The sequence below is a fragment of the Octopus sinensis genome, linkage group LG11, assembly GCF_006345805.1.
Source record: "Octopus sinensis linkage group LG11, ASM634580v1, whole genome shotgun sequence".
Taxonomy (NCBI): Eukaryota; Metazoa; Mollusca; class Cephalopoda; order Octopoda; family Octopodidae; genus Octopus; species Octopus sinensis.
In genome coordinates, this window is record NC_043007.1 from 38,138,704 (window position 1) to 38,151,746 (window position 13,043).

General features: G+C 37.0%; 1 protein-coding gene across 1 annotated transcript in view; it reads right to left on the reverse strand.

Moving 5' to 3' along the window:
- LOC115217490 (glia maturation factor beta-like) overlaps nucleotides 1–13,043 on the reverse strand; it is a 53,032-nt gene that overhangs the window by 18,430 nt on the left and 21,559 nt on the right. The window contains exon 3 of the mRNA XM_029787199.2: nucleotides 8,157–8,206. Within this exon, the coding sequence (XP_029643059.1) occupies nucleotides 8,157–8,206 (50 nt within the window). The remainder of the gene's footprint in view (nucleotides 1–8,156; nucleotides 8,207–13,043) is intronic.

Consider the following 13,043-nt stretch of genomic DNA (forward strand, 5'->3'; position numbering starts at 1 on the left):
ACTCTGCATGCTTTAGCTCATTACTATGGTAAAAGTCCAGATACTTATTGATCAGACTATATATATAAATATATATATATAGATAAATATATATATATATATTTAGGATTACATTGTCCAACAAGTCCTTATCTGAATGAAAAGAAAGAAATTTGGCTGTTGTTTTAGCAACCGCATTGGCTGTTGTTATTGTCAGAAAGGGTGCAGCTTGGCACTGCACTTAAAATATTATATATTAAGTAGTTTGGGAAGTCAGCAATTCAGAGGTAAGAGTTTAGCTGACATTAAATAAATCTTGTTTGGTTTGGTTCAGTTCCGTGGTTGAAATTGTGAGGATGATTGGGAAAGTGGAGGGGTGGTAGTGGTGAAGAGGTAATGGAAGGTTGGGGTGATTGCAATGAGAGTGGTAGTACAAGGAGTGGTGGTGGTGGTGTTAGAAGTAGTAGAGAGTGATGTTGGTGGTTATGGTGTTAATAATGAGGATGGTAGCGGAGAAGGAACTGATGTTGATAGTAGTAGTAGTAGTAGTAGTAGTAGTAGTAGTAGTAGTAGTAGTAGTAACAGTAGTAGTAGTAACAGTAGTAGTAGAAGAAGCAGTAGAGGATGTTTGTGGTGCTAAAAGTCATGATGGTGGTGGTAGTAGTGGTAGTGATGGTGATTATAATTATGACAGGTCACATTAATTGCTTTTATGTGGTCAGCAGTGGTGGTCAAGTTGGAGATAAGTGCTGAGTAGGGGTGGTGGTGGTGATGATGATAAGAAGAGTGGTGACAATTGTGATGTTTTTGTTGCTATTGGTGATAGTGGTGGTTGTGGTGGTGGTGAAGTTAATAGTGGTGAAAATAGCAGCTGTGATGTTAGTGGCAGTAGTGGTGGTGGTGGCGATGGTGGTAGTAGTGATGGCGATTGTTATGGTTCCAAGCACTGCTGTAAACATAACTACAAACTATGTATAGGACTATGTAAAAGATAATATATCTACAAGTACAAATAACTGAGTTCATGAACTTGCTGTCAGTGGGATGGTTATAACTGCATTGATGTTATTTAGCCCCAAGTCAGTCTGGTCCGAAAGACAATTATCAAAGGCATTATTTTATTCTTTTATTCTTCTACTTGTTTCAGTCATCTGACTGCGGCCATACTGGAGCACCACTTTGAAGAGTTGTTTTAATCCAACAAATTGCCCCCCAGGACTTATTTTTTAAGCCTAGTACTTATTCTATCAGTCTCTTTTGTTGACCCACTATATATATATATATATGATATAAATAACACACACACACACACACATATAGTTAATCCAAACAAGAAAGCACAAAAAAACACAACAACACGAGGACGTGGAACAAATATAGTATTACTGGACGCACAGGAAAGAAGGAGGGTTTAACGTTTCGAGCGGAGCTCTTCGTCGGAAACATAGGAGAAGGAAAGATCCAGAGAAGGGAAGGGGCTTGTATGATTGTGTATAGAGATATATATATTATTCAAAGGAATTCCAACTCTGTCTGTTTTTTATGTTTTATTTATATTCTTTATAATATTAACGTAGAATATAGAATATATAGTATAAATAATATATATAGTGTAAAATGAAATGAAGTATTGATTGTCTTATTGAATAGATGAAATATTGAATATCAAATATTAAGGGACTAGTATACTTTCTTGCATTAAAGCAGTCTTCAAGGTCCCAGATTGTGACAGGAGTGTTTCAACTGTGGCCATACACTCATATATATATATATATATATGAGCGGCTGCATGGTAATTAGCTTGCTTACAAACCACATGCTTCCAGGTTCAGTCCCACTGCATGGCACCTTGGGCAAGTGTCTTCTACTCTAGCCTCAGGCCGACCTTGTGAGTGGATTTGGTAGACGGAAACTGAAAGAAGCCCATCGTATGTATGTATATATATATGTGTGTGGTGTGTGTGTGTGTGTGTGTGTGTGTGTGTATGTTTGTGTGTCTGTGTTTGTCCCCCCAACATTGCTTGACAACTGATGGTTGTGTGTTTACGTCCCCGTAACCTAGCAGTTTGGTAAAAGAGACTGATAGAATAAGTACTAGGCTTACAAAGAATAAGACCTGGGGTTGATTTGCTCGACTAAAAGCAGTGCACCAGCATGGCCACAGTTGAATGACTGAAACAAGTAAAAGAGTAAACGATATAAATACAGAGGGAGACAGCTAGAAAATGGTGAAAGAGAGGTAAAAAGGGGAATTTGAGAAAGGATGAGACAGAAAACAGTATAGATTAGAGTTGCATCAAAAAGAAAAACCTATTTGGAAATAGATGCGTGGCATTCAATCAATTAATAATAATAATAATAATAATAATAATATGTATATATATATATATATATATATATATATATACAGGCATATTTATGAGGTCTGACCAATAAGTATCCAGACTGTTGCCATAGTAAGAAAGCTAAAGCAAGCAGAGTAAAGCTGCTTGGCACACATTGACCTTGAACTCTGCTGTGTATGCACACTAAGTTTTATGTCCTAGCTCACTCCCGCTGTTTACAGCGGTGCCTGGAAGGAAGGTGTGTAGCATGTGATTGTCACACTGACCATGACAGAAAAAGTTGAGCAGAAGATCTGCACCAAACTTTGCCAAAAGCTTGACGATACCTGCTCAAAGGCCTACACAAAGTTTTCAAAAAGTTTTCATTGTTCTTGACATAATCAAGGAGATTTTGTGCAACTGAAAACCGAGGGTCTTTTTGTTCAGCTGAAAGCTGTTTTGTTACAAACTTAGCAGACACACTTCTCATACCCAAATCTTCAGTGATAATGGATTGAACTGAACTGTAACTAATATGCACATCCTCTGATAACTCATAGATGGTGATTCAATGATTTCCCCACACAGCTGCAGGCACATCTACGATGTTTTTCTTAGTTCTGCTGGTTGCGAGTCCCTCAGAACATTTGTCAATATCATGGACAGAAAGACCAATTTTATGACACCCCCTTGCAGACTACATTGTTGACAAATGACAGGGATCTTCTCTTTGTAGCTGGTGACTTCAATGGATATGTTGGACAACATGCAGGGGGCTTCCATGGCGTACATGGAGGCTATGGTTTTGGTTCTCGCAATGAGGAGGGAACCAGGCTGCTGGAGATCTGCGAAGCAAATGATCTTACGGTTTGGAATACTAACTTCAAGAAACCTGCCAGTCACCTACCGATCTGGTAGACACACTAGCCAAATTGACTACATCCTTGCCAGAAAAAGGGAAAGATGGCTGCTTATAAATGCCAAAACCTTTCCAGGCGAAGAATGTACCCCACAACTTAGACTAGTAGTTAGCGACTTCAGGATCAGGGCTAAATGGATGACCAGAAGACAACCAGCATGAAGGAGAAGGGTCTGGAAGCTTAAAGATCCTGCGAATAGACAGAGATTTAGAGACATATTACTCAAAGCTTTTGACGAAATAGAGGGGGATATAGCATCACATAATGTGGAAGACAACAGGAGGTTTCTATGGAACAACCTGCTGATAGCCACTGACCAGATCTGTGGATGGTGCAAAGTCTTTAGATATAAATAATTACAGAGGTATCAAGATGTTGGATCAGGTAATGAAGGTCACAGAGAGGGTCATAGCTCAACTAATTAGGGAGAGAGTCAGTCTAGATGAGATACAGTTTGGGTTCATACCAGGGAAAAGCACCGCTGATGCAATATTTCTGGTAAGACAGCTGCAGGAGAAATACCTAGCCAAAGATAAACCTCTGTACTTGGCTTTCGTTGACATGGAAGAAAGCCTTTGACAGGGTCCCAATCCCTTATCTGGTGGTCAATGAAGAAACTAGGGATAGATTAATGGTTAGTGACAGCTGTGCAAGCTATGTACAGGGATACTGCCAGTAAATTGAGGGTTGGCAACGAGTACAGTGAAAAATTCCAGGTAGGGATAGGGGTACACCAAGGATCAGTCCTCAGCCCCCTCTTTTTCATCATAGTCCTCCAGGCAATAAGAGAGGATCCAAGGTCTGTACATCTTGCAACTGTCACCATCAAGGAAACCATTGATCATGTTCACTACAGAGTGATGGATGACAAGTGATTGACTATAAATCAAATAGCCAACACTATTAGCATATCTGTGAGTGAGTTGAAACCATTCTGCACAATGAACTTAGCATGACAAAGGTTGCTGTTCGGTGGGTGCCACATCTGACACCAGATCATATCACAGATAGATCTGATATTGTTTGCAGCAAGTCCAGCTGGTTTCCTTGAATGTTTCCTAAGTTAGGGTGAGTGCTAGCTTCATCACCTTGAGCCAGAGGCAGAGAGACAATCCATGCAGTGGAAACACCCCTCCTCACTTGTTTTAAAAGAGGCCAAGGTTATTTCATCTGCAGGGAAGGTGACAGCCTCACATTTTTGGGATGGAAAATGCAATGTGTTTATTGATTATCTTCAAAAGGGCCATAATACCAATGGAGAATATTATGCCAGCTTGCTGAGGCAGTTACAAAAGGTTATCAAAACCAAATGTCCAGGAAAACTGACAAAAGGGGGTCATGTTTCACCAGGACATGCTCCAGTAAATAAGTCCTTCATTTCAATGACTATTGTGTGTGACTGTGGCTTTGATGATGTTTTTGACCGACAAGATGAAAGCTTCTTCACCAACAGGACCCAAGCACTGCAACACTGATGAAAGAAGTGTGTGGACCACAAGGAGTGGGGTCTATGTTGAAAAAATAAACCTCATTTGGTCCCATTCCATGAAAGCATCTTGGTCAGCCTATGAACATTTTAGCTGACCCTCATACATACCATTACTTAAGAGAAATCACTAAAAAATTAAGAACAGACTTGGTTATTTACCCTGCTCTTCAAATTTTAACAATACCTCATCTGTTAGAAATAGAAGGCCTCCTTCAAATCACATGCTACTGCTTTGAATAGAGAAGGATAAAATACAAGGACAACGAGGTATGTTCCTGATGCACAAATAAGATGGGGTGGTCACAGCTACAATATCTTTCTTTTGTCATAATTAACCTGACCAGCCACTAAATACCCCCACCACCTTCACAAACGAACCACAAAAAATAACACCAGAGTAAAGGAGTTAAAAAAAGAAATCTCAGCTAAAACAGATAAAACCAGTTCTACAATCTTGATTACACTTTCCTTTTCCATTCTTTTTTCTTCTTTTTTTTTGACTATTTTCTCTCCATTACTTATTCATGCCAACAACTTGAGTTGGTGGTGGTGAGGTCAGCAGACTTCAATACTGTTAGAGCAATTTCTTATTGCTTCAACAGCTGGATGTCTGCCCTTTTTGTTCAGCTAACAAACCCAACCATGAAGTACAAGTGAAACCTGTTTGTCAGTCAGACAAGCCAGACTAAGTATGGGTTAGATGGTTATGTACTTGGCCCAGTTAAATTGGGTTAAGCCCAGCTGATATATCTAATTATGGCACTAACTTCCAGTGAAGTGGTTAAAATGTCCTAAACATAACTAACACTTAATTTAACCATTCGGCATTCAGGTTGCTGTCAGATATAATACATACATAGTCACACTGATTTTAATTAATCATGCATTATCTTGTATTCAAAAGATTTCAATGATGTGATTGTTGATTTTTTTACCCATGCCGGTGGCACGTAGTGCCTCACAGAGGAAATGACGAAGACCAAGACCTCTGAGATATACTGTGACTATGAAGACCCAACAAATGAAGTGAGTTCATGGCTCGCAGGACAGCCTGCTGTGCTAACCTTGGATGATGGAGTGACCTGCTGTTCTTGAGGAGACCTTGTGAGTCAAGTACATCAACACCAACATCAAAATGAAAATCAAATGGAAATTATAGTTAAGATACCCATGCCGGTGACAAGTTAAAAGCACCGTCCGAACGTGGCAGATGCCAGTACTGCCTGACTGGCATCCGTGTCGGTGACACGTAAAAGCACTAACCAATCATGGTCGTTTGCCAGCCTCCTCTGGCCCCTGTGCCGGTGGCACATAAAAAGCACCTACTACACTCATGGAGTGATTGGTGTTAGGAAGGGCATCCAGCTGTAGAAACACTGCCAGATCAGACTGGAGCCTGGTGCAGCCTCCTGGCTTCCCAAACCCCGGTCAAACCATCCAACCCATACTAGCATGGAAAGCGGATGTTAAACAATGATGATGATGATGACATTGTAGGGTAGGTGTGATAAGCCAGATCTGACCAGTTTAAACATAAAACAAGTAGAATATATGAGCCAGATATGGCTAGTTTAATTGCTAAATGGTCAAATTTGTATGTCTCTCTGCTTGTCTGTTTTCCTATGTTATACATCTAGCTGTTCTTTCCTTTTTATTCTTTCAAATAGTTTCAGTCATAGGACTGCAGCCATACTGGAGCACCACCTACAATTTATCTTCTTTCAGTTTTGCTGTCTCTTTATCGTTGGATGTTGGTCTATGATTGAGTTTGTAGCAGCTGCTCTTCTCTGAGTGTAACTTTGAATGGTTAGTTGATCAAATTTATCCAATGTTTTTTTTTTAATGTTTCAGTAGAGGTTCCTTTTATATTTCTGATTTCTTTAGATAGACAGTTGAACAATTGGACCTTTAAATCGATTAATCTATTCATCAATATATATTCACTGATGGGTGTCATGATTGATATTTTTCTCTCTGTCTATCTATCAAAATCAATAATGATCTACATTGCTATGTACCTATGAATTTCTCTCTTTCTCTCTTTTTGTATATATATATATATATATATATATATATATATATATATATATATATATATGTATATATATATATGTATATATATATATGTAAGTAGATATGTGGCTGTGTGATTTAGGAGCTTCCTTCCCAACTATGTGGTTTTGAGTTCAGTCCCACAGTACAGCACCTCGGGCAACTGTCTTCTAATGTAGCCTTGGCCTGACCAAAGCCTTGATTTTAGTAAACAGAAACTGAAGGAATCCTGTTGTGCATATGTACATACATATGGATGTACGCATGCATGCACACACACACGTGTGTGTAGCCTTCTCTTCACATCACATAATGGTTACAAACAAGTAATACCGTCACACAAGCAATATTGTCTTTTTTCAGTCTTCCATGAAAAACCTGTCTGGCATTAAGGAAATATGAGCTTGCTTGGAAACAGGTGAGAGTTAATGATAAGAAGAGCATGCAACCCTAGAAAGTTTGTGTCAACAAATTCTGTCACGTCCATGAAAGCAAGCATGGCAAAGCAGATATTAAGTAATGATGATGATGATGATGATGACCTGTGTGTGTGTACTCATGTGTGTTTTTTCGTGTGTGTACTTGTTTTGGTGTGCCCTCACATTGACACTGCTTGGGCACCAGTGTTACCTATTTGTCTATGTTTCACATATACAACATGTTCAATAGCTTGGCAATTCTGTGCACGAAGACATAGAATACTCTTTACTCTTTTACTTGTTTCAGTCATTTGACTGCGGCCATGCTGGAGCACCACCTTTAGTCGAGCAAACTGACCCCAGGACTTATTCTTTGTAAGCCTAGTACTTATTCTATCGGTCTCTTTTGCCGAACCACTAAGTTACGGGGACGTAAACACACCAGCATCAGTTGTCAAGCGATGTTGGGGGTACAAACACAGACACACAAACATATACACACACACATACATATATATTTACATATATACAACGGGCTTCTTTCAGTTTCCACCTACCAAATCCACTCACAAGGCTTTGGTCAGCCCAAAGCTATAGTAGAAGACACTTGCCCAAGGTGCCACACAGTGAGACTGAACCCGAAACCATGTGGTTTGTAAGCAAGCTACTTACCACACAGCCACTCAAAGAACTTTACTCATAAACAGTTAAGGGTCGGCATCAGGAAGGACAGTTACAATGCCAATAACAAAACAGTATGTACTGCTGATCTTTTTCAGCTGATTGACCAGATCATTATAGATTCAGCTATATATACACATATATATATTTAAATAGCCAATCAAAGATTACTTGGCCATGACACAATATGAAACAGGTGAACTCACCTATTTGAGAGTGATGTATTTGTAGTGTTGTGTAGGTAAGTTAGTATTCAGTACAAAACGTAGTATGAAAAAAAAAGTGATCTTACCTCATATTCTGTGTCTATAATAACCTTCAGAGTGTTTGTGTCCACTTTCACTGAAAATAAACAAAATCCACCATTACAATCAACATCAGTATAAGACATGCAAACAAGGTAGCCTGTACATGGTTGCTTGATCTGCTAAAAACAACAATGAAATCTCCTTTAAATTACATCCTAAAATACTAGAAAACAAGACTTGGATAATGTGGTTCTGAGATCCTTGCACATAGGCAAAAAATAGGAAGTTCATAGCTGGAATGTCTTTGGTCATAGGCTTGCTCAATCAGGATTGACCTGGGGTTAAACAGCAACATCATGATGAACTTCTATATAGTTGCTCAATTTATTAGAAAAGGAGCCAAATCTTACAGAAACCAAATCTTAACATCTTATAAATGGTAGATGACATAACCCTAGATATTACTGCCTCCATCATCACACTGGCATCATTGTCAACATTTTCATTACCATCAGTGGCGTCACCCATGCCACCAGCCTTATCAACAAAACCTCTGTCACACTGCTGTGACCCCCTTCAGTCATGACTGACCATGAGATTGCACCTAGAAAGTTATCCTCCTCAGCACAAGTCCGGGCAAGGTTGTTTATGGAAGGCCAGCAGTCGCCCATGCATAACAGCCTCCCCCTCTCCATACCAATAATGTATCCAAGAGAAAGGCAAAGGCCGATAAAGCTTGGCACCAGTGATGTCACAACTCATTTCTACAGCTGAGTGAACTGGAGCAACGTGAAATAAAGTGTCTTGCTCAAGAACACAACACACAGCCCGGTCCGGGATTCAAACTCACAACCTCACTATCGTAAGCTCGGCACTCTAACCACTGAGCCATGCACCTTCACAACTGTCACACTATAGATGTAAAATAACCTTTCTACAATAGATACAAAGCCTGGAATTTGGGGGAAGAAAGAAAGTTGATTACACTGACGCCCGGGGTGTGACTGGTACTTATTTCATAAATTCAAAAAGTATGTAAGGCAAAAATCAACCTTGAACTCAGAATATAAAGATATATAAAATGCTGTAAGTAAATACCGGAATATGAATTTTATTTGAAATAAACAGTTCCACCAAAAATGTTTTAAATGACTGACACAAATGTATAAATTCAGCTCACATACATCAAATACACAGGTTGCATTGGTAGACACAGGGTCACTATGTCAGCAGATTCCAGAGATAATTTTATCTTAACATTTATACAGCTGAAATCAAATGCATCCACTCAAAATTTCATTATCCTCAACTGTGGAAAGCAGTTTCATGTATTAATCTATCTTTTGTTGAGGAAAGTCATGCTTGAAACTATTTTTTGTTGAGATACCTCAACTTTATTGAGGCAACATGACTCACAGAAAATACAAATTCTATCTTTTGACAGATTTTAACATCATTACAGGAATAATATGAAATTTAATTTCAGATTTTAAAAGGTTAACATTTCTGTACTGATTATTAAGATTAAAGATATTTAGTCATTTTGACATTTTAAAAGCAGTGACCACAAGGTTATTATTGTTTAGAACTGAATCAGCAGTCATAGGTCAAACCTGATTAAACAACCTTATAGTCAAGGTTTAGGTATAATTTCTTATAGCATTTCTCACAGTGACTGAAAGATTTCACAAAACACTGCTCATTTTTCGCATTTCTAATGTCAACCCATAGACATTTCAAAAAGTGACCACTAGATTTTACTCTATACACAAGCCACAGTTATTAGCATTTAAAACAATGACAAGTAAAATTTCAAAATACTGGTCATTCTTAGCATTTCCACATTGACAAATTCATGATAAATCATGTAACATTTCAGAATTTTGTTTTCACAGAATCCTGGAGTTCCTCAGAGTTCACTTTGGAAACACTGCTCTGGCTTGATAAGTTGCTAGTTCAATGTTATTTTTACATTTTTATAACAATTAGTTTGATTCCAGGACAATAGTCATATTGATATTTCTTCTGGTGAAGGACAAAAATTAACAATGGTTATTCTGATTTATTTTGATATAGTGACCACCAGATTTTAGGACATTTTCATTTGGTGTATCAATACAGATAACAGGAATGACAGACACTAGCCATGTTGACATTGGTTAAATGATTGCTAAGATTTTAGGACAGTGGTCATTTTGATAAGTGTCCATTAGACTTCAAAATAGTGGTCATTAGCTATCAGAACTCTTAGAGATATTTCAGAACATTTGGACACTTCTATTACTGATCATCATGTGATTACTCTTTATTTTTGTAGAGTGACCACTTGAATTTAAAGCAATGGTCATTTAAACATTTTGGCCTCTGTAGATTGTTATCAGAATGTTGCTGGTCATTTAGATATTTCTGACTGCCTATGATCATTTTCAAATTTCTACCAACCAACTAAAAATGAACCAGAGAAAGAATCTCTACTTAATTACTCAATCTGCTAAAAACAATGACCAAATGTCACTCAAATTGCAACCTATTTTCTTAAGAAAGAAAGGATATGTTAGACAATGTAGTGCTAGATATATGCAAAGATGGGGATAGGTATGGCTGGAATGCCTTTGATCATGGGTCTGTTTGTTTAAGGCTAACCTGGGGCTTAGCAACAACAAGAATTACCATATTTTTGTTGAAAATATACTGCATTTCTTTCAATCAATTTTGAAAATAATGAAGCATTTAGTAAAATAACTTTATTAAGCTGGTGTTTGGAACATAAATCAATAATAGAAGGTTTTTAACTTAGATCACCTGAAAACAGAAATTTGTCACAGAACAAGGTGATCTCAGGCACGTTGGTATCAAAAGTTGAGAATGACAAACAGTCTGAAAATTTTTTTAAACTGTCAAGGAAATATGATGCCTCTAGATAGTCACTCAACCTGCTAGAAGTAGTAATCAAATGACACACTACTGAGTGAAAAAAAGAAGAGGGCACACAGAACAAGATACTACTAGATACAAATAAAGCAAGGATATTTTATTTCCATATGTAACATCTTTGATCCTATATCAGTCTGCTTGTTCAGAACATACTTGATGTTAAATAATGAGAGCAAGAAAAGCCAGATCAGTGTTTCCAAAGTGAACTCTGAGGAACTCCAAGGTTCTGTGAAAACAAAATTCTGGAGTGTTGCATGATTTATCATGAATTTATCTTGTAAAACAACAAATGCTGTTTGCTATTTCAAAGTAACACATGAGAATATCATGATTTTCATGGGGATCACCAACCACAAGGATGGTTAATTAATTAGATGTGGACTCATTAAAACAGAGTAAAATGTTCTTTACTATAGTTTATTAAAGACATAAGGAATGCAGAAACAATCTCATATGTTATATATATATATATATATATTAGCATCTCAGCATTGCCTGGGTGTTATGACCAACAAGGACATTGTATTATTTGCTCCTGAATTATGGGCAGAGTCAGTACAGCTGATATATGGTTAATGGAATAATGGAAGTTATTGTTTGTTTAAAAGTGAAGGGTGCAGGTACAATTTGCATGAAAGTGCTTTCTATTCTTAAGAAGGATCAGAAACTATGTATTGTTTCATCATATAAAAGGTGGTTAATACAATTTTGTCCAGAAATCATGTTTTCAATATCTAAATTTCCCCCTATCCCCACTGCAATTTCTTAATTTGTAATATTTTTTGAATTTTTTTGTTATCTACGTAGAAAAATAGAGAGATTACGAATCTGGGAAACATAAATACATTTTTTATACTTTAATTTTTCTTCAAGAAACACTTAAAGCCTCTTCCTCCACCTCACCCATCACCTACCAGCTTTCAAAAAGCTAAAATCTCCCAATCTTTCACTTTTGACTGATGTTTCCACATGCATAGAATTCTACTGAAATAGTAGACTTAAAAAATACCAGACCACCACCAGAAAATCCAACATGCTAGAAACAACAGGTAAACGATATTATTTCTGAAAAAACTTACCTATTTTCCAAAAGCTAAAAGTGAAAAATTGGGAGTGTGTAGATTTTTGAAAATGGTGAGGTGATGGGTAAAATTCTTTAAAACTTCATACTCTGTTTTTTTCTCCATGTATTACCAATAAAAATTCGAAAAAAGTAAAAAATGAATTTGGTGTGAAGAGGGAGAACACTAAAATATTGCAAGTGTTGCAATATTTTAGTGTAATTTTGGTTCAAATTGAAAGTGTGAAACTATTTTCATTTTCTAATGAAACCTAGTCGTTGTAGAGAAGTGTATTTGAAATAACTATAGCTGGTTGTTGAGATAACCTAGAAAATATGTAAAATAAAGTTTATTTGACATGTGTAATTGATTTTATTGTTCTGGTCGTAACATCAGTTGGTAAGAATAGAAGTCATTTGACAACAACTTTTTATTTGTAATTGGCTATCCTGTTGCAGGTTCAATCCATGGAATATTGAAATGATACTCATTTTGTCCATTCCACAGAATAAGAGTATACCAGAGAGCATCATAAGAGGGATGAGTCTGTGAAACATGCTTAAGGTTGTTATTTCAAACACAAATGAGAATATCATGATTTTCATGGGGATCACCAACCACAAGGATGGTTAATTAATTAGATGTGGACTCATTAAAACAGAGTAAAATGTTCTTTACTACAGTTTATTAAAGACATAAGGAATGCAGAAACAATCTCATAGAATTGATAATATTGAAAACAGCAAAATATGCACATACGAAGTTCAAGTGTTGTTGTAACATTAATTTAAAATATTTGCTGAAAGATGTATGTAGCAAGATAAAAATTAATTTGACATTACTACATATTTTTTAACTGTGTAATGTTATAGGCTGAAAAATAAATACTAATGCAATAAAAAGGTTGTGCGATGTTGATACTCACAGTGATGACGA